The sequence below is a fragment of the Anguilla anguilla genome, chromosome 17, assembly GCF_013347855.1.
Source record: "Anguilla anguilla isolate fAngAng1 chromosome 17, fAngAng1.pri, whole genome shotgun sequence".
In the NCBI taxonomy this organism is placed as follows: Eukaryota; Metazoa; Chordata; class Actinopteri; order Anguilliformes; family Anguillidae; genus Anguilla; species Anguilla anguilla.
Window position 1 is genome coordinate 19,701,541 of NC_049217.1, and position 21,862 is coordinate 19,723,402.

The 21,862-nt window shown below is 37.7% G+C and overlaps 2 protein-coding genes across 3 annotated transcripts; both read right to left on the minus strand.

Annotated features, from left to right (window-relative positions):
• Window positions 1-111: 111 nt before the first annotated feature.
• LOC118216087 (GTPase IMAP family member 7-like) lies at window positions 112-8,328 on the minus strand. 2 transcript variants are annotated; one of them, XM_035397108.1, is made up of 7 exons: window positions 7,803-8,328; window positions 7,029-7,092; window positions 6,301-6,363; window positions 5,770-5,838; window positions 2,052-2,063; window positions 1,319-1,363; window positions 112-1,079 (listed from the first exon to the last, which is right to left on the minus strand). In XM_035397108.1, exons 2-7 carry the CDS (start codon window positions 7,048-7,050, stop codon window positions 133-135), a joined length of 1,158 nt encoding a protein of 385 aa, XP_035252999.1. In that variant the 5' UTR covers window positions 7,051-7,092; window positions 7,803-8,328; the 3' UTR covers window positions 112-132. The 2 variants fall into 2 exon arrangements, with proteins under 2 accessions (XP_035252999.1, XP_035253000.1); XM_035397109.1 differs by lacking the exon at window positions 2,052-2,063 and having other exon boundaries at window positions 7,803-8,327.
• A 6,325-nt stretch (window positions 8,329-14,653) lies between these two features.
• Window positions 14,654-20,938, minus strand: LOC118217132 (GTPase IMAP family member 8-like). The gene is made up of 3 exons (XM_035398947.1): window positions 20,879-20,938; window positions 18,798-19,295; window positions 14,654-16,292 (listed from the first exon to the last, which is right to left on the minus strand). Coding segments are annotated over exons 1-3 (1,905 nt in total). The 5' UTR covers window positions 20,880-20,938; the 3' UTR covers window positions 14,654-14,886.
• Between the last annotated feature and the right edge of the window lie 924 nt (window positions 20,939-21,862).

The window sequence follows — 21,862 nt, forward strand, 5'->3', positions numbered from 1 at the left end:
TTTTCTTTCTTAAACCCAGTAAGAATTGGAAGTGAAATGCTGCAGTAACCACAGCCACTGACACTCCTGAGATGGGTTAGTGAATGTACTGTGCATCAGCAGAGTGCCAGAAAAATGGGAGCTCTTAACAGCTCAAAGTATGACACACTGTTTTGTCTTTTTTGGCACGTATTTCTTTATGAACTCTTCTGCTTGCTGCTTGTCCTCTGACTGTGTCTTTTCATTCTTGAACCATTCCTCTAAATCTTCCAGTCTCCTCACCAGAACCTCTCTTTCTGCCCTTGCCTGGTTTTCCCCTTCCTTCTCCCTCTGTGCTCCTTCCAACCTTCTGTCATTTTCCTGCTTTTCCCTTTTTAAGGCTTCATTTTCTGACTTGTACTTAGCCTGTAACATCTGAAGGTCTCTCACCTCCTCCTCTTTCGCTTTCCACATCTGCATTCGTATCATTACAATTTCTGCCTCCAGGAACATCTCATGAGTATAGCAGCTTCCTCCATTATCCCAGTTCATCATTTCTATCTTTTTAAACAGGTCAATGACCTGGCAACTGTCCCTCTTTTCTCGGTTACTGAAGACATGGTACCTGCCTCCACAGTCCTCAGTCAGCTTCTTGACCTCAGGATCACCATTTGCTATGTATTCTTCAATGGACTGATCACCAAGGTCATCAGCTCTGGTGAAGAGGACCATTGTGTACTTCTCAGCTTTGTCACCAAAGGTCATTTTGATCAGCCTGAGTGTTTCTTTCTCCTCTTGCGTGAAGCGTCCCACTGATATCACCAAGAGGAACACGTGAGGTCCAGGAGATGCCAACCACATGCATTTAATGATCTCCTGCTGGGTGTCTTCAGCAGACTGGGTGGTATCATAGAGGCCTGGAGTGTCAATCACAGCTACCCGTCTTCCCAGTACAGTCCCTGTCTCTTTCTGGCATTTCTTTGTCACAGAGCTACTTTGAGCCTTGGCGGTAAACGCCTCTTTCCCCAGTATGGTGTTTCCTGTGGCACTCTTCCCTACACCAGTCTTCCCCACCAGCACTATCCTCACACAATCTCTGCCGTCCTGTTTGAGATTCATACCTGAAAAGGAACAAGTGAAAAGCTTTGCATCATTGTTTTTCAGGCTATTTTAAAAACATTCCCCTGAGAAAATGACTTCCAATATACTAAACGTTCCTCTTATTTATGTGGTAAACAAGAATATAATAACAACAACAACAATACAATTGTTCAGAATGCATATTATAATGTTTCTCAAATCATATTTTTGTATTAGTATAGTATAGTTACAGTACAGTATATCGGTGCATCATGCTTACTTCTTAAACGATTCAGTCCAGGACTTCTTTCTTTCTTTAAGGGACCTGTTTTTGTATTAAAAACACAAACATATTAGGCAGTATACTGCTTTTTTTCTCAGGCTTATTTTTCTTTTTTACTGATGATATATTTCCATTTATTTTATCGGATATCTTCCTACTGTATATAGGATAACGGGTGAGATGGTTAATGACCAATATATGCTCTTCCAATCGCAGTCTAAAGCAGAATGATTATCATACAATTAGAAAAAAGGCTAAAGGTTGTGTGTTGAAGTTATTGACTTTACCAAACTTTGTTTAAAGTAAATACATTCATGCTGAGAGGTATTAAGTTGGCTGGGATGACCGTGCCTCATTTCTCACCAGTGACCTTTTGTAGACAAATCAGGCGCCCCCAGTCTGCTTACTAAAGCTGCACATGAAGTGTCTCTCACACTCATCTGGAATGAGCAGTTTGTGCTCAAAAACCTTCCAAGTTGGCTGAATTTAAGCAGTTTTGTGTGTGAGGTGCCTGCTTTTCGAACAGGTGTAAGCCTCCTTGACTGTGTTGAGCAGGTACACTGACAGCAAACAAAGAGGAGGAACCTTTGCTGCACCTCCCACCCTTCCAAAATCACAAAATTCCCCATTTTCCCAATTAAAAGATCCCGGGCCCAGTCTAAACGATGATTTTTTTTTTTTTGTTTGATAACAGCGTTGCTAATTTGGCAGCTCAATTTAAAACACTTACGTTCTGCATGTCCTATGCTCACCACCATTTTAACGTCAACTGAAGGCACAGAGAGAAAAAAAAAGAAGGGAAGCAGTTATTTATCACCAGGATTGTGATGAATAAAAGTGTGTAACTGTGTACACCCTGAACTCATCTCTACATTTGTTTTTCTTTTGTACAATGCTATTTATAATTTACATTGTATACAGTTTTTATTAGATGATTGCAAATTCATGAGATAATATTGAAAACTGAATCCAAAGTGGTTCAGCCCATGAAGAACTGCACCATAAGTTCAGAATCTGACTGATAATTTGCACTAGAGGGACCCATCCAACACTGATCACATCTCACCAGGAAGCTCAGGTTTAAGGTGACCAGGGCTCCCAGAGTTACCACTGTTTAATTCCTCCCAAAACACATGCCAGGTGCTTGTAGGTTACCAGTTGTCCGAATAGAAACCTATGAGCACCCCAACACAAACATTATGGAATCATTATGGATCCACCCTCCTCTCTGTTATAACTTCATGGTAATTAAAATAACTAAATATATTTAAGGAATATATGAAGATATGAAGCAGTGATCCTGGGGATCAAGTATGAATAGCTGAAAATACAAAATGGCTGCAAAGACAAGGTCTCAGAGGTGGAAAGGGTAGTTAATCGGTAAGGTAAAATTCCTGGTTTTTGAGGATGGCACAGTATGCTGGTTTTCATTGTTTCATTGTTACTTGAAGGGATATTTCAATTCCTGATATTTTTATCTTTTTCTTTCGTTCGAGGTCGCCACAGCGGATCATCCTGATCCACATATTGCCCCTGAACTCCTGATATTTTATTATTACATTTTATTGTATGATTTTCATTTGCCCCTAACAGTATTTCTGTACAATGAACAATATTTTAGATATTTACAGACGTTACTGACAACCGGCCAACTTTAGTGTTGCTGGCACAGGGGCATTCAGGGATTTATGGTCTAAAGCAGTGGTTCCCAAAGTAGAGAATGAGCCCCATAGGAGGGCTGCACAGAGACAATAGGGGGGCAAGATGAGAGTTAAAGAAAAAAGGCATCACGTAGGATGTGGGAGGGGCTTTAAAAATGTCCTATTACCTAATGACATAACACTGGTCTAAAGCAAGAAGAAAATACATTTCAAGTAAGTCCAAAGCAGATACTTTTTATTTTTTCTTGTTTTATCATGATTTATTTCAGAGTTTATTTCTCTTACCTCGCAGTTCTTCAGTTCTGCTTTCCTGTCCTTTCAGAGCGACATCTGGCCAGTTAAAGATCTCCCCGGCGAAGTAACTGCATCCATTTTCATCCACAATCTCTTGGATCTTCTCCAGAAGCTCAGTTACTTGTGTATGGTTTCTCTTGCTGTGGAAGTGATACCTGCCCCCACAGTCTTGAATAAAGGCCAGAGCATCATCACCTGGTCTAGCTGAATCACCAACACTGACATATTCCCTGTGGTCTTCATGCATGAACAGCACCATTGAGTACCTTGAAGCTCCTTCACCGAAAGACTTCTTGAACCTCCTCAGAGTGTTTCGGTCCTCCTGTGTGATGTTCCTCTCCTGCTGCACCCACAGGAACACATGGGGTCCTGGGTCAGACAGGCTCAAACACTTCCCAACCTTCAGTGAGTGTTCCTCCACAGAGAGATTTGAGTTAAACAGATCTGCTGTGGTGATCACTGCCAGGTTCCTCCCAGCCACAAACCCACTGCACCTTTCACTTTTCTGTGTTTCTGAAACTTGGAAAGCCTGTTTCCCCAAAATGATGTTTCCAGCAGACCTCTGTCCTTCTGCAGTCTGACCCATCAGCATAATCCTCACCTGCCACATTCTAAACACTGTAGAACAACACATTCAGGTTAATACAGCAGATCATATGGGCCTCGTCCCACAAGGGATAAAGGATAGGGGGAATATGCTATTTATTCCCTTCGCATACCTTGAAAAAAAAATGTTACTGGTTTGTATTTGCAAACTCTTTATAACAAAATAAAAGTAAATTTTTAACAATTCTAACTACAGCTGAGGCCTAATGTTACATTTAAGGAACACAATAACTCAGTTTTAACATTACAAATGCAAATAATTGCAATACATATTCAAGCTATGCAATTAAAAATGCAATTTCGGCTGGCTCTAATTTGTACCCATTTTCTTCTGTAAAATGCCACAGCCTATGTAAGCCCAATACATACATTGATTGCCACATGTTCCATCATGTATTGTCTTCATTAGAGGCCATTTACCATGCTTCCCATTGAATGCCATGTGGATGCTGTCGTCACATTGTCAATATGACAATAATAAAAGTACCATCAACATATTTATCAATAAATTAACTTATAGTTAAATTTAGAATGCATTTTGTCAAGAACATCTGTGTTGTCAGAGGAGCTGTTAGAAATAGCTGGCGTGAGCTCAAATTTGCGTTTGTTCGCTCTCTCTCGTCCCTGTCGAGATCAACTAGTGACATTATTCATTATAAACAAGGAATAACACTACTTACACTGAATAATAGGCCTAATACAACACCACTTCCACACAGTGGCGCACAAAAAAGCAGGGTCTGTATTATTTTTACAGATGTATCCGTTTTATATCGATTTTTGACCGGTTTCCCGCTTAATTTTGGCATTTCAGGATTGATGCAGCTGCATCTTAATCAATTGGATCAGTGCATCGGTTGAAAGTGGTGAACACTGCGATGTGGGATCGAGTCTCCTGGGATTGCCAGCACTGGAGAGTGATCAGAAAATGAAAGTGCTGAACATAGTTGTTGTGGTTCACCAAACATGCATGGCTAACATAAGGATGAAAATTCTGTCAAATCCCATCTGCATGTTTTTAACAGAATTTTATGACATTTTCACAACTGACGTGTCCCAGGATGTGGGATTTTTGTTTATGCTTATTTTTTTGATGAGCGCTTGAATGCTTTAACATCTACTTGCCTGCTTTTGTATTCAATTTGAATAAAGGAGGCCCCAAAATACCAGAACCAACTCAATTGCTCTACCCTTTTTCTTAATTCAGTATACTGTAAGTTTGACAATTAGTTCAGCAAGGCTTCATGAAATCTGATTCAGTACCACCACTATCCTTATTCTTAGTCAAATGTGGGTAAATGTTTAAATACTGATTTAAGGCTACATCAGTTGCGGAAGGGTTGACACCATGTTTCACTTATTTACAGTGAAGACCGTCTACAGCTAGGAGAAAATGCAGGAAATCCATTTCTTGATGGTATGAGAGTGAATTCAGGCTGGAATTCTAATCATTAAATGTAATGGCATTAACCCTACTCCCATTCAGGCTTCATTAATTCATGGCAAATAATAACAAATATGCCATTCTGAAATGTCAACTGAAGATAGGGATTGATAAAAGTGTGGTATGAATGGTTCTGTATGTTTATATATAATGTAAATCTTTTTTTTTTTTTGAATATGATTTCAATCATTGAATAATTATTACAATGTTCATTGAGCTATTTGAAAAATCAGAGTCTGAAAGACCAATATAAGATTCTGAACTAAATTTAAATAAGACAATATAAGATTTTTGAAAGACCCAAAAAGAAAGAATGTTTACAACCTACCAGCTATTTTCCTTCCTTGAAAAACAAATCAGGATAGTTGCACCTTCAACTATTCACTATTATGTTTTATGGCCAACATGACACCGTACAGAACAGATGAGTGGTATTAACTTACTCATTGGACGATTCCAGGCAGGGCTGATATTTCCCCATAAATCCTCCCCTGTGGTCACATCCCCTGTCACTAACACGGTGAGTCATTTAAAACACAACAAACACAACAGAAATAATAATAATAAATTATACACACATGTAAAACTGAAAATATAAAATAATTTCTCCTTCCAAGTAAACTACATCAAGATCAAATAACTTAGTTATCAGGATAATATAGTTATTTTAGCTGCCTATATATATTTCTATATACATGCTACATAAAGTTTTTAGTCATTGAAGAACAAGTACTTCTGAATATTCACCTGTACTCAAGACTTCATATATTCTCTCTTTGATTTAGGTGAAATATGAATGCAGAATGTTAATTGTACTATGTGTATGTCAATGCCAATCTTGTTTTAGTTGTACTGCATAGTTGCTTTCTCACCCAGGTCTCCTTGTAAAAGATATTTCCAATATTGAAGGGAGGGACTTCCTGATTAAATAAAAATTACACAAAATTAAAAAAAGATGAGTGGTATTAACTTACAGTTTGGACGCTCAAGCTCAGCACTGGTGCTTCTACATCGATCCGTCTCTGTGTTTGCATCTCCTATAACACAGTGAATCTTTAGTAATACACAATAAATACAAAAGAAAATGTGGATTACACAAATCATATAAAACTGCAAATATAACATTATTTCCACTTGAAAATAAGTGAAATCAGGATTCCCGATAATATTTTCATCAGAATAAAATTTGTGTTTAAACTGCCCCAATATATATGCTATACAGAGTCTCTTGTCACTTAACAAACACAAGCACTTTGGCAATATGTACCTAAACTCAAGATTATATTTATTATATATTATTATACAAATACTATTGTTATTTTCTCTCTTTAAATTAGTTTAATTATGAATTCAGCATTTAGCCTGATCCTTCTCTTCACTTCTCAGAAGTAATGAATGCAAATGTCAACTTCTCCTCCCTTTCTCTACTGACTGTTAAACTACACCATCATACAATAAATGAACTGATATGAATACCCAGAAGAAAAAAAAACGTTGTTTAATTACAAGTTATAATAAATGTTAAAGTCTGAAGTCATGTTCAGTTTCTGTTAAAAGAGTAGCCTATATTAAATCTTCGAAAATCTGATTATTGTTTTTTAAATGTATCATTTGATCAATGGTGAAGACACTCGTTTTCATTGTTTGCATTTAATGGAACAGATTACAGACAATATCAACACACATTTGTGCAGCTACTCACGGGGATCAGTTGTTGTGCTCATTTCAGGAGAATTTCTTCTTAACAGATAATATTCAAAATGGAGCTGTGGGAATGAAAAGTATACTTCAAAGACAATCCTCCACCTTCAGGAGGAGCTTGAATGCACAGCATTGTGACAAACAGCCAGCAGAAAATGTCTTTGTTTGAATATTATATTTACAGCAAGCTTTTTTGTTTTCACTGATGGCCTACATACAAAAATGTTCTGAAAAATGTTTTTCAGGAATGAAATGTTGCTGCCTTCAGAAGCCACACAGAGAACTGAGAGCTGAGAGTGAGAAACAAATTCAATACAAACTAGATTCATGTCCATTATAGCAGATAAATCATATCATACCTCTGCACATGTTAAACAGATCTTTAAATATTACATGAGAATGTTGAAGAACCTCAGAATTAAGTTAAGAAAGGAATATATATATATATATATATATATATATATATATATATATACACACACATACATACATACATACACACACAAATGTTAGAAACTCTTTCATTCATTTTTCATTCTTTTCATACACTGCATACTGTAGCACTAGACCTAAATGTAAACAATTCTTTTAAATCAGTTAATTTGCCAATATTGGACTTTTTAAACATATGTATCACTGCCAATACACTTTGCTTGAGAGCAGAAGACACAAGTGTAAAAACTACATATACACATCAAAAGTCAAGATGTGTATATGCTTCAGCTGTTGTCAATTAGCCTTGGATTTTTCTATTGTAGTTTGCGAGTCTACTTACTGTGGGATTTCAATTCAATTTTCTTCTGCAGAGCTCCTGTGAATTCTTGTGAGTTCATGTGTCCTTGATCAAGTTCTTTAGGATGTAAAAATAAAGAAGAAAAAAAAAGATTTAAGAAAAGCAAGGTCCTTCTTTACTTCTTTGCATTACCCCATGCAGCTGCAATGAAGGCTTTTCACGCCTTTTTCCCCATCTTTCAGTCTCATGGCCCATTCAACTCTCACCACTCTTTAGTCATACAGACAGACACCATGATTCTGCACATCTACACAGCCAATAATTTGTTCCATCACGAGTTGTCAAACCAGGACACAGCATTTGAAAACAAGCAGGGGAGAGAAAAAAAAAAAACTTGCCTAACTTGCTGTATAGCATAATAATAATTGTATGCAAATGTCAGGAAAGCCCCAAATGCTTCCTGTTTTGGTAATTAAAAAACATATTAAAAGAGCTACAAGTGCTCTTGAAAAAGAAAACCTTGAATTATTCATATGCCTCTTAATTCTGATTACTTGGAATCATAATATCTGTTGAGCTTACATTAGTTTCACAATTGACCTCTGTAAGACATAACAAAAATATTATCTGAGAAAAGCAAGGTCACCGTTTACACAAAATTGACAGTAAAAACACATTTTAGTCATTCCACTTTGTCCCAGCTGCAATTAAGGCTCACCTGGACTCATGGCCTGTCTTGATCTGTCCTTCTGTCTAATGTCCCACTCTGCTCCCCTTACACTGAGTTTGAGTCACACGGACTGTCACCGTGACTCTGTGACTCTGCCCTTTGGGGGAACTTACTGTAAACCTTTGATATGTCAAGGGTTTACAGTAAGGATATACTGTTCAAAAACACGCTGCAACTTGATGCTTCGCATGTCACAGATTTTTATCTCTGTCGAGAAAGCTCCAGTCATTTCCTTCTTTTGCAGTGAAATAAAAGAATGCTGTTCAACTGGAACCAGATGCACATTAATGCTAAACCACAATCGCTAGCGAGCAATGAGGTAAGGATGTCCAACAGCCAATGTTATGTCTCCCTGCTGGACTCCCAGGCAATCAGTGCCGCCTCAATCTGGATTCAAGGCATGATGGTGGGGCCCATCACTGGACCAAGGACAAGTGCTTTAGCTAAGAAATGCCAGCCTGCAGGGTCCTTAGAAACACCCTTTATGTGAGGCAACAGAATAACTTGTACTCAATAGCCTAAAAATACACAACCTCCGATTAACCACATCACAAACACCACAATATAACTTATACGCTATCTCCTATTAATGACTTCACATAACCACCACAGAATAATTTATACACTATCTCCTGTTAACGACATCAAAAACTCCACAGAATAAGTTATAGACAATCTGCTATTAATGACTTCGTGTAAAAGCACTAAACATTGTTTCAACACATTTCCTCTTTTATTTGTCTGAACATCACAATGACAAAAAATAGATGCGGAATCTGTGAAAGCATTATGTCCATATACAAAAAAACCTACATCTTCAGCAATAATATATTAATTTATCGGAAAAATAAAATACATCAGAGTTCAAGGAAATGAATAAGAATAAGATGATGAGCAAAGTTAAATAGTTTCTCTTGTAAGCCAATCAGGAACTGATAATTGCTTTGGCAACCCACTGCCTGCTTTCTCGCATACTCATTATTGTTTTTCTAATTATTAGAATTCTTTTTCTTTCCGCCTACAGTTCTGTACACTACTCTTCCCTACAGCTTTTAAGCTAGACATGCCATTCTAACTTTGTAATATTATCGTAGTTTCCTGGCTGCCTGACATATAGTCCAGGCATGCTGCCAAATGTGTAATCTCCCATGTTCAATGAGTTTCCTTAGAGAAAGATTATTATTACTGTTTTTTATCTCTTTGCAAAAACTGTAAGTTTTTCTGTCTGTCTAGGAGATATAATACTTGCTGAGTACACTGCCAGTTTTCAGAGAACTGCACAGAACCACAGATGTATTTCATTCCATGATATCATGTATTAAAGCTTCTCAACCTTGATTGAAGTTTCCATGTAAAATTGAAATAACCTTCAACAGCAAATGTTGAGTCATAGTACATGTGCTGTTCAGCCAACATTTGCCATTGATGCAATTTATTTTTCATTCCCCATTCATTCTCTATGGGATTTTTTCCCACAAAAAAAACTAATATTTGGAAAACGAGGAGAACAAGCAAAACTCACACAGAAAAGCCCATCCGGGATTCAAACCCAGGACCGCCTGTCGTGAGGAGACAGTACTATCCACTGCACCGTGCCAGCTTCTAAATTTGGCATTTTGGAATTGTGCAGCCACATCATAGACACTAGGACGGGTGCATCACTTCGAATTGGTGAACACCGCTAGAAATGGGATCGAATCGCCTGGGATTGTCAGTTGGTGTCAATGGGGAGTGATCAGCACATGAAGTGCTGAACATGGTTGTGGCTAAATCAAATGAATATGGCCAACTTAAAAATGAAAATTTGCTCAACTCACAGTAACCCACTTGTTTGTTTTTAACTGAATTTTATGACACTTGCACAATTCATTGGTCTGAAACATTTGCTTGCTATTGAATTTAACTTGAATAACGTAGGCACCAGACTGACATAACCTACACAATTGCCCAACCAATTTTATTAATTTAGCATACTATAAGACAAATCAGAAAGTCTTCATGGTATCTCACTCAATCCCACCACTATCCTCAGTTATGAGTACATGTTTAAATACTGGAGTAAAGCTACACCAGTTGCTGAAGGTTGCAGAAACACCGTGTTTCACTTATGTCCAGTGAAGCCTGTTTACAAATATGAAAAAATTCAGGAAATTGATTTCTTGACTGTATGAGTGTAAATTAAGGCTGAAATTCTAATTATGAACTTTAATGGCATGAAAACTACTCTCATTAATGCTTTATAATGGTAAATAATAACTAATATGCCATTCTGAAATGTCAACTGTGCATTATGATAGGGACTGATAAAATTTCACTTTTTGTGAATTGACCTCAGTAAGTGTGGTATGGAAAGGGTATATTCTTTCTTCTGGACATCATTTTAGTCATCTCAATTATTAGAAACTCCTTGAGCCATTTGAAATGCCAATGTAAGATTGTGAAAGAACAATATGTGATTTTGGAAAAAAAAAATTGGACAATATAATATTTTGAATAAAATTGAAATAAGACAATATAACATTTTTTGAAAGACAAAAATTGGCATTGTTTCTGGAAATCTACTGAATACCGTTCTTTCAAAATACATGGTGTTTTGATGAAGGTGGTGGTGAACAATCTCTCATAGGTGCTCAATTGGGTTGAGATCTGGTGACTTCAAAGGCCATAGCATAATGATTCACATTATTTTCATACTCACCAAACCACTCAGCGGCACCTCATGCCCTGTGGATTGGGGCATTGTCATCCTGGAAGAGACCACTCCCATCGGGATAGAAATGTTTCATCAAAGGGTAAAGGTGATCACTCCGAATAACTTTCTGTTGATTTGCAGTGACCCTCCCCTCTAAGGGAACGAGTGGACCCAAACCATGCCAGGAAAATGCCCCCCACGGCATAATAGAACCCCTGGGCCCCCTCACTGTAGGGGTCAAGCATTCAGGCCTGTACATTCTCTTGTTGTACACCAGAATACACGGCATAGTTACAACTGGCAAGCAGAAAAGGTCTATGTTTGAATAATATATTTACAGTAAGCTCATTTTTTAGTTGCCGTGTTATGTGACCATCAGGTCTTCATTTCGTAATATTAGACAACTGTCCTATTATATATTTACATTTTTCTAAATTTACTTGTTTATTCAAAAAACATACATTGTTGTAAAACAGCCCATTTAGGTAAAATGTTTGACCTGATGGGTTTTGTCCTGCCTCGTGTAATCATGTGGGCTTGAGATTCCTGGGACTGCCAGTAGGTGTCATTGGAGAGTGGTCAGCAAATGGTGTGTTTGAAGGTTATGGCTAAAACATACAAATGTGTTTCTCATTAAAAAAAAAAAAAGCATTTGTCAACATGCGGCGAAGCACCTTGTTGTTTAGAATAGAATTTTATGATGCTTGCACAACTGATTGATGATTTATGATTTTTGCTCATTTTCTAAATTCAGCACTGTAATTTTGATGATACGATCAGCAATTCTTCATGGTATCTCCGTTAATCCCCACACTATCTCCAGAGATGGCTGGTAATTGTTAAAATACTGGTGTAAGATTGCATCAATTTAAAAAACGTCTGAATTTCACTTGCAGTATGTTATTTGTAGTAAACCCTGTTTACTGGAAGGAAAAAAGCAGAAAATTGATTTCCTGATTGCAAGAGAATGACTGTAGAGAATGTAATGGCATTAGTACCAGTCCCACTGAGACACCTACACTTCGCATTGAAGATCACAACTTTTTCCAGATGAATGTTAATAATATAAGTAGTATCAAATTAAAAATATGTTCTGGTTGGTATAGTTAATAACCCCATATACACTGAGATACTTTGGTATTCACCGATGGCCTAAATACAGCAATGTTATGAAAAGTGTTTTTCAGTCGCCTTCAGGAGCCACACAGAGGATTGAGAGCAAGAGAGCAACTAATTCAATACAAACTTGATGCTTCTCCATTAGAGCAGATGTGATTTATCATACGTCTGCAAATGTTGAACAGTTTTTCAAATATTACTCCAGAAAGCTGATGAACTTCTGAATTAAGGTCACCAGAAGGAAACATTTGAAATATTCACTCTTTAATTCATTTTTTCATACACTATAAATGTGTACAATTGTTTTAAATCAGTTGATTTTCTTTGTTTCAAAAACACATATGTAAATGTATCACTGACAACACACTTTGCTTGAGAGCAGAAGACACAAGTGTATAAACCGCATATACACATCAAAAGACAGGAACACTGTAGCTTCAGCGGTTGTCAACTGTGATTATCCTTGGGGGTTATGAATTTAAATCAGACAGCAAGTCTACTTACTGTCTGATTTAAATTCAGTAATCTGTCTTTTTGCAGAGTTCCTGCAAAAAGACAGAATACTGTTCGTTTTCTATGTAGAGTTGTGCTGAGTTAGACTTGTTTTAATCCAATGCAATATCCCTCTCTTCAGGCCCCAAACATGTGCCAAAATGAAAAGAGAAGGTGTGGAGTATGTGCGAAAAACCAAACCACAGGTGGACTCACCCCAGCTGCAGGAAGCTGTCCTCAGTCCCATCCCATCCCAGCCCTCAGCCCATTTCCCTGGGCCTGGAATTTTCTTGTTTTTTTTCCCCCCATTTTAAAGGAGCAGTACATTTTCATTTTAAAAAGGGCAAAATATAAGCAAAAAATAAAAATATATGAGCACAAAATATGCGGTTTTGAAACCAAGGAAAAGGAGAGCGGATCATCTCATCTGTAATGCAGTTGTGTGTCTTTGGATGGCAGACGACCACGAACGCTTTTCTATCCAAGCTCCTGTACCCATAAAGTGCCCCCTGGCTCAATGGCTGATCTATCCCTCCTTTTCCATGAAATATAAAAAAGGCTATTCAGCTGGGCTCACCCAAAAGCATGGTTATATGCAATCGCAACCATTACCACATAAAACATACATCTGGTTTTCAAAACTATACTCTACACGACAATAGTTCAATTCCTGTTCTCCACGACTCCTTCCACTTCCTCCGGTGTGTGTGTGGTGTTAGACCCCTATTCATCACAGTCAGTAGATGTCACTCCTCACTAAGAACAAATGTGCGATAAGGTTCCATGAGATCACCATATTGTATTTTCCACCAATTAGAATTTTTTGAAAAACACTGAAAATGCATGCAACTCTCCTCCCTTTATCCTCCTATAACATAGTTGGATTTACACATCTTAGCTCAGCTCACACACCTTTATGCAGGTATTACTTTTCTAGTGTTTCTGTCAAAAAATGTCTGAATTATGAGCCAATGAAATTGCAGTGGGTGTGGCTTTCACACAGAACGTAGCTATGTGCTTACTGGGTCAGCGGCATCTTGAATCGGCAACCATTTTCTACAACATTTACTCATCTATTACTTTTCTGAGTTATTCCTTAAAGGCTTGGTTGATTCTTATGAAACTTGAAACAGGTGATTGGCCACTTGATGGTGCTACAAAAATCAGTTGAAATTAAAATTATTAAGCAATCATAACTCCTGCATTGTTTGACCTAGAGGCTTGAAAACAATTTCAGTAGAATTCCCTCCTCACAAAGAACAAATTTGCCTCAAGGAACCATATTGTATATCACACCATTTTGAGTTTTATGAGAACACTTAAAGTGCTTATCCTTCTACAACAATTAACCAGTTTACATGAAATTTTACATTTTGCCTCATCTCACAAACCTTTTTACACACATGAACTTTGTAGTAGCTGTGTCAAAATATGGCTGAATGACAAGCCAATGAAATTGGAGATGCATCTCCTTAAACTAATAATTCCAAAGCAGTTTGGCATGAAGTTATGAAATTTGGTATGTGTATCTAAGCTTAATCCAACTACATGGTGGTGCTTTAGAGGTCAAAATATAAGAAAATATTCAAAAATTCAATTAAAATAACTGTTAGGTCAGACATGTGCCAGAGTTGATGCCATGATCCATATTCTTGGTTCAGGGCCACCTTCATCAATTCTCTGTGTTTGCCAATTGTTGTTATGCTGGTTGGACCCCAGGAATCACTGCTTGCAGTTATATTTTTTTCTTGATTTGGCTCTGTACTTCACAAGGATTGTAACTGAACAGTTCACATGTGCTTAGAGTACAGATTCTCAACTTTTATTAAATGGTAATTTCATACATTTTCATTTCACCTTTTAAAAATGGCAGCACCTTTTATACATAGCCAAGTATAGCATTAATGTCTTGTAAAAAAAAAAAAATGCTAATGTTAAAAAATCCCTGTCTTCTACGTAACACCTCCAGATTTCCACTACATTTTATCATTATTCCAAAATCCAGTTTTAGTTGGAAGTGAAATGGTGCTGTCACCACATTCACCAACACACATTCTTGAAACTGGGCAGTGCATGTGCTGTGCATCTGCTCACTATATCACACATCCTCTTTCCTTTTTTCTTTGCACAGCTTCAAAATGATCTAAGTATTTCAACATGAAGGATTCAATCTCGTCTGCTTGCTGCTTTGCAAGTTCCTGATATTTCTGAGTAATTTTATTTATGAGTTTTGTGTACTCTGCTTCTGTCAAACTCACTTCTACATCATTGATTGGTTTTTCGGCCTCTTTATCTGCATTATTGGTCTCGCTTGTTTTCTTTTCCTCTTCATCATTATCTTCTCTTTTTTTCTTTTCTTTCATCTTTTGTTTTGATTTCCTCATTTTCTCAGGCATTTTAAATGATATTTTAAATTTGCTCCCCCTTCTCTCTTTCCCCTCTCCTCCAATCAGTTTCTCATTCCCTTCTTCATCTTGTTCCTTTTTTTTCTCTTGTTTGCATTTTTCTTCCTCCTCTCCATCCTCCTGGCTCTCTATAACATGTTGCTCTGGCCTCCATGTTCCACTGGCCCCTTCTCTCCCTTCCTCATTTCCTACTTTCTTCTCCAGAAGTGACAGGTGTCCCAGTAATTCCCCCTGCTCTTCATCTTGGTTATTACTTTTTCTGTGTTGCTCCCCTCGTTCTGTCCTCTCCGGCTCTTCCAGTTGTATGAATTTGTCCTTCTCCCTCTGTAATTTTTCCAGATTTCTCTCTCTCTCCTGTTTTTCCCTTTCTAGATCTTCAATTTCTGACTTGTACTTAGCCTGTAACATCTGAAGGTCTCTCACCTCCTCCTCTTTCGCTTTCCACATCTGCATTCGTATCATTACAATTTCTGCCTCCAGGAACATCTCATGAGTATAGCAGCTTCCTCCATTATCCCAGTTCATCTTTTCTATCTTTTTAAACAGGTCAATGACCTGGCAACTGTCCCTCTTTTCTCTGTTACTGAAGACATGGTACCTTCCTCCACAGTCCTCAATCAGTTTCTTGACCTCAGGATCACCATTTGCTATGTATTCTTCAATGGACTGATCACCAAGGTCATCAGCTCTGGTGAAGAGGACCATTGTGTACTTCTCAGCTTTGTCACCAAAGGTCATTTTGATCAGCCTGAGTGTTTCTTTCTCCTCTTGCGTGAAGCGTCCCACTGATATCACCAAGAGGAACACATGAGGTCCAGGAGATGCCAACCCAATGCATTTCATGATTTCCTGCTGGGCGTCCTCAGTTGACAGGGTGCTATCAAACAGGCCTGGAGTGTCAATTATAGCTACCCCTCTTCCCACTACTGTTCCTGTCTCTTTCTGGCATTTCTTTGTCACAGAGCTCATTTGGGACTTGGAAGAAAACGCCTCTCTCCCCAGTATGGTGTTTCCTGTGGCACTCTTCCCTACACCAGTATTCCCCACCAGCACTATCCTCACACGTTCTCTGCTGTCCTGTTTGAAATTCATACCTGAAAAAGAAACAAGTTTGCAACAACATATTTCAGGTTGTCTTAAAGGCATTCTCATGTATAACTTTTATGCATAGCCCCTCCATTTTAAACTGACTGATTAGTCAGTTGTGTTCAATTGCTTCCCTAGAGCAGATATAAGAGAGCTCTTAGTATCTAGTCTTGATTCTAGGCTGTTGATTGCCCCTGGAGTGTTACTGGCCTTTGTCATAATGAGGACCAGAGTTGTGCCAATGAAAGTCAAGCCTTTATGAGGCTGAGAAAAAAAAAAAAAAACAGTCACAGACATAGGCCAAACCTTAAGCCTACCAAAATCAAATGTTTGAACATCATTAAGAAGAAAAACAGCACTAGTGTGCTTAGTAATCGCTTGGTGTTTGTTGAATTTTGTTGAAAGAATGTAAATTTTAATATTCTTAAAATCATGAGTTTTATGTACTGCATTTGTATCTTATTGTTCCAATATATTGGTGTATCATACGTACTTCTTGAATGGCTAAGTATGGTAGGAACTTTTCTCCTCAAGGGACCTGTGTATTAAAAATATAAAAATATAAGGCAGTATATGGTGTGTTTTTTCTTATTTCTACTGACGACATAAAAAATATATTTTCCTGATTATCACTCCTACTACACACTAGATAATGTGTGAAATGATCAATATGCTCTTTCAGTCTAAGTCTAATCAAAAAATGGGTAGAAATGGGAAAAAGCTGAAAAAACATTTTTTCTGCATTAATGTTGTATATGTAACTGCAATTATCTTTTAAATAATTAAAAATCTAAATGTAGTAAATTAATGTATGATATAGTATATGCAATTAATTATATTTATGAAAGTAGTAACCATTTATGTATGTATATATAATAATGGCTATACTTCTCAACATTTAAAAATGAATACCTTGTCTACTAAGCATTAAAGGAAACAAGACAGTGTATGTAACACACATATATGTACAGTGGTGATTTAACCCATTTCCATACATAGTTAAAATGAAGAACTCATTTGGCCTGTGAATTCTGTTGCATAGAGCTGTGCCTTATGGCTTTTTCAACTCTTGCTGGTCTGCTGCTCTTGCTTTGCTCAATTCCTTATGTCTGACATGTACTTACTGTTTGTAGTAGAGAGAGGAATATGTAAGGGGAAGAAGTCTGGTGGAGTTTAGCAAACTAGCTGGTTAGCTAATTTGGCAACCTTCATGTTAACCGGAGGTTTTTTTTTGTGTGGTTTTTTTGCCCCCATCAGGGGCAAAATATAAAATATACTTGTGATTAGTTTGCCTTTATTGTTACTTGCTAACATTAGCTGTAGTTTATTAGGATAAATTTTGGTTGTATTTGTCATACGGTATAAATGAACTATTACCTAGTACTAGGTTTCCTTCAGTTTTTGCCATTAAGTAAAAGCTAGCTAAGATAGTTGATTATAACCTGATTGATTCCGCACCTGTCAATTCTTTTTGGTATTATTAATTCAACACTTAAAGTTAGATAGTTAAAAGTGTGTGTTTTAACGTTGTGGTCTTGGTGTCTCCATCTCGACAACTTAGCCTAGACTTAGGGAAAGATAGGGTGATAGGTTGAAAAAATACGGCCAAAGCTGTGTGAGGGTTGGAGGATGATGACGCTTCTGGAAAGAGATTTCTAGGGGGAGTTCGTCTGGCACCGTTGCCGGCTAGACTCCACAGTTCGCAGCCGGTAGTTTCAGGAACTGGGTAGCATTGTCCTTTAATGAACTGGTGTGCACGCCACAGCTGGGAAGTGGGGACAATCCAGAGCAGGCAGGGAGAGATAATTGGGTGACAATAAGGCGCAAGCGCAGCGAGTGGGAGGACTGACGAGCCACTGGGCACCCAGAAGAAAAGGGAGTTGGTGATTGTGGGGGACTCAATTATTACAGGGGTACACATGCAAAAACAAAACTGGACATGAAATCACATGTACATCTTCACATGGGAATTCCACATTTTCATGTGTGACATTTTCAAACTACAATTTTCACCTGTAAAACAAACATTACTTGTACATAAACTACCCTTTTCTGCCCTCATAAGTGGGATATTTGTTTACTCTTCACATGTTGGGTGTTCATGTGATTTTTTTTTCGTAAGGGTTGATATTGTTTCAGTTATAGTGTATGTTTTTGATTGGCCCAAATGATTTTTGTGTGTAATGAAGGACATTTTTGATATTTACAGACATTTCTGACAACCTGTCAGCTTTACAGTGGCTGGTATATGACCAACTGGACGTTTGTGGTCAAAATAAAAAAGTTCTTCAAGTTAGTCCAAAGCAGCTACTTTCTATTTTAATCTTGTTTTATCATGATTTACTTCAGAGTTAATTCCTCCTACCTCCCAGGTCCTCTCCAGAAGTCATTTCTTTCTTTGTGCTCTCCGAGCCTTTCAGAACAGCTTCCGATGGTTTAAAGATTTCCCTGGTGAAGTAACTGCCTCCATTTTCATCTACAATCTCTTGGATCTTCTCCAGAAGCTCAGTTACTTGTATGGTTTCGTTGGCTATGGAAGTGATACCTGCCCCCACAGTCTTGAATAAAGCCCTGCAGAGCATCATCGCCTGGTCTAGCTGAATCTCCAACACTGACATATTCCCTGTGGTCTTCATGCATGAACAGCACCATTGAGAACCTTGAAGCTCCTTCACCGAAAGACTTCTTGAACCTCCTCAGAGCGTCTTGGTCCTCCTGTGTGATATTCCTCTCCTGCTGCACCCACAGGAACACATGGGGTCCTGGGTCAGACAGGCTCAAACAGCTCCAAACCCTTTGTGAGTGTTCCTCTTCAGAGAAATTTGAGTTAAACAGATCTGCTGTGGTGATCACTGCCAGGTTCCTCCCAGCCACTAAACCACAATGCTTCTCACTCTTCTGTGTTTCTAAAACAGGGAAAGCCTGTCTCCCCAAAATGATGTTTCCAGCAGACCTCTGTCCTTCTGCAGTCTGACCCATCAGCATAATCCTCACCTGATTTATTCCAGACACTGTAAAACAACACATTTAAGTTAATACAGTAGATCATACAGGCCTCATCCCACCAGGGATGGGAGGTGTAGGGGTGATGTGCAATAAATAAAAATGTGTTGCCAGTTTGTATTTGCAAACTTTTTTTTTTAACAAAACAGAGCTCCAAATATATGAGAATTCTGACTACTACTATGTAGTACAATAATTCCGTTTAAACAAAAAAAAAAAAATTATTGCTAAACATGTTCAAGTTATGCAATTAAAATTAAATTTCTACTGGCTCAAATTTCTACCCATATTCCTTCTGCAAAATGTCAAGACCTATGTAAGGTCAACATGTACCTCTGTTACCGCATGTTCCCTCATGTGTTACCACCATTATAGACCGTTTACCATGCTTCCCTTCAAATTCCATGTGTACACTGTCGTCAACATTATATTCCAATAATAGAAGTGTTAGAAAGCATGTCAGTGGCGCCGAGTGTCCTGCCATAGTTTTTCCTTCAAATCGCTGTTTCATTCGCACGTGCGCTGGCTGAGCGGTAGACATTTACAGAAACTTTTGTTTTGCTGATTGTGCGTTCATGCAAATTCTGTGAGTATCGGAAATGACTTTCCCTTATTGGATTATGCATGACCATATGTATCAGACCACACACGACTGTCCAATCTAACACTGTTGCTGTCGTTCATTTAAACCTATCATTGCCCGTCTCTGTGTCTTAATGGCAATTGGATTCTTCATGGCTTGATGGTAATAAATATATCTCTGCTCTGCAGCCAGATTCTCTAACCAGAGTCCTGTTCATATAACAGATGTATGTTTTTATATATCCTTTTTGACTGGATTCCCTCTGAATTATGGCACTTTGGAATTGATGCCACCGCATCTTAAACATTTTGACAGATGCGTCGGTTTAAACTGGTGAACACCGCTAGTAATGTGGGATTCAGTGTCCTTTGATTTCCAGATGTCACCAAATTAATTGCTGGATCTGGCTGTGGTTAACCCAAATTAATATGGCTAACATAAAACAGAAAATTTGCTGCAACCTGATTGGTCACAGGATGTGGATTTTTGTATATGATTATTTTTTTTATGATTGCGCTGCATAATGAACCATCTACATGCCTGCTATTGAATTCAACCTGAATAATGTAGGATACCGAAAAAATATAACTTACCAGGCTTGTTTATGACTAGGACTGGTTGATCTAAAAGCTGACCATGCACAGCAAACACAACAGAAAAACATGCAACATACATATGTAAAACTAGAAATACAGAATAATCCTCCTTCAAAATAAATAATATCAGAATATCTACCTACACTCATGACCATTTCATGATGGCGATTATCATTACATTTTTTCGATTCACTACATATAATATTCTCTTTGATTTAACTGAAATATGAATTCAGCACTTTAACTGTACCATGTGTATGTCTTGCCAAACTTTAACTGTACTGCACAATTGCTTTCATGGCCAGGTCTCCCTTGGGAAACAGATTTTCAATCTCAAGAGATTTCCTGGTTAAATAAATGTCAAACAAGTGAAGGTCAATTTTTTTGTAGAAGATCAGTGGTATTAACTTACTCTCTGGACGGTCTAATTCAGCACTGGATCGTCTACGTTGATCTTTCTCTGTGTTTACATCCCCTGTTACTAACACAGCAAAAACACATTTATTTACAATTAAAATAAAAGTCTGAAGTCACTTTTGGGATCTGTTTAAAAGAGTAGCCTATAATAAATACAGAAAACCAATTTGAAATTATCATTTGATCAATGGTAATTTTCATTGTTTGCATTTCAGAAGAATTTGTTCTCGACAGATAACACTCGAGATGGAGCTGTGGAAATGAAAAATGCAATTAGCATTATATTTCAAAGACAATCCTTCACCTTCAGATATGACCTTGTATGCATAGCATTGTGACAAATGGGCAGCAGAAAAGGTCCTTGTTTGAATTATATATTACAGTAAGCTTTTTTAGTTGCTGAGTTATGTGATCATCAGGTTTTCATTTTGCAATATTAGAATGCAGTATTTCCTGTACGATTATATTTTACATTTTTACCAAATAGTTACTGGTTTAATCATATACAACAAATGTTATTTTTTTTAAATTTTGCATCAAATATAGAATAACACATTCAGGGTAATAAAGCAGCCCAGGGGTCAAAAGAAAAACAACACATTCAGGTAAAAATGTTTAACCTTATGGGCCTTGTCCCACCAGGGGCTCTGTACTCGTGACATGTGCAATGACAATAAAGTTGAATCTAATCTAATCTAATCTAATAATGTGGGCTTGAGTTTTCCTGTGACTGCCAGTAAATGTCACTGGAGAGAGGTCAGCAAATGATGTGTTGAAAGTTGAGGTTAAACCAAATTGTTGACCTTTGAAAATTCTCCCTTTAGAATAATCAGGCATGACGAGGTATATCCATATGAAAAATTTCTGCAGAAAGAGTTTGGCACTTACACACAACAAAACAGACAAGCCTGACCTGAAGAGAAAAGTGGCAGTCCTTGCTTTTTATAAGCAAAAAGTGTTTCATCAATAACATACACGA

Bases quoted from the DNA above. Each gene is read 5' to 3' on its own strand.
- LOC118216087 (XM_035397108.1), bottom strand. From the start codon at position 7,050: ATGAGCACAACAACTGATCCCC. The intron at 5,839-6,300 runs GTAAGTTAATAC...TCACCGTGTTAG, and splicing joins TGAGCTTGAGCGTCCAAACT to TGACAGGGGATGTGACCACA. The intron at 1,080-1,318 runs GTAAGCATGATG...GTTCCTTTTCAG, and splicing joins TGGACTGAATCGTTTAAGAA to GTATGAATCTCAAACAGGAC.
- LOC118217132 (XM_035398947.1), bottom strand. The intron at 16,293-18,797 runs GTAACTGAGCTT...TTTCTTTTTCAG, and splicing joins TAGCCAACGAAACCATACAA to GTATGAATTTCAAACAGGAC.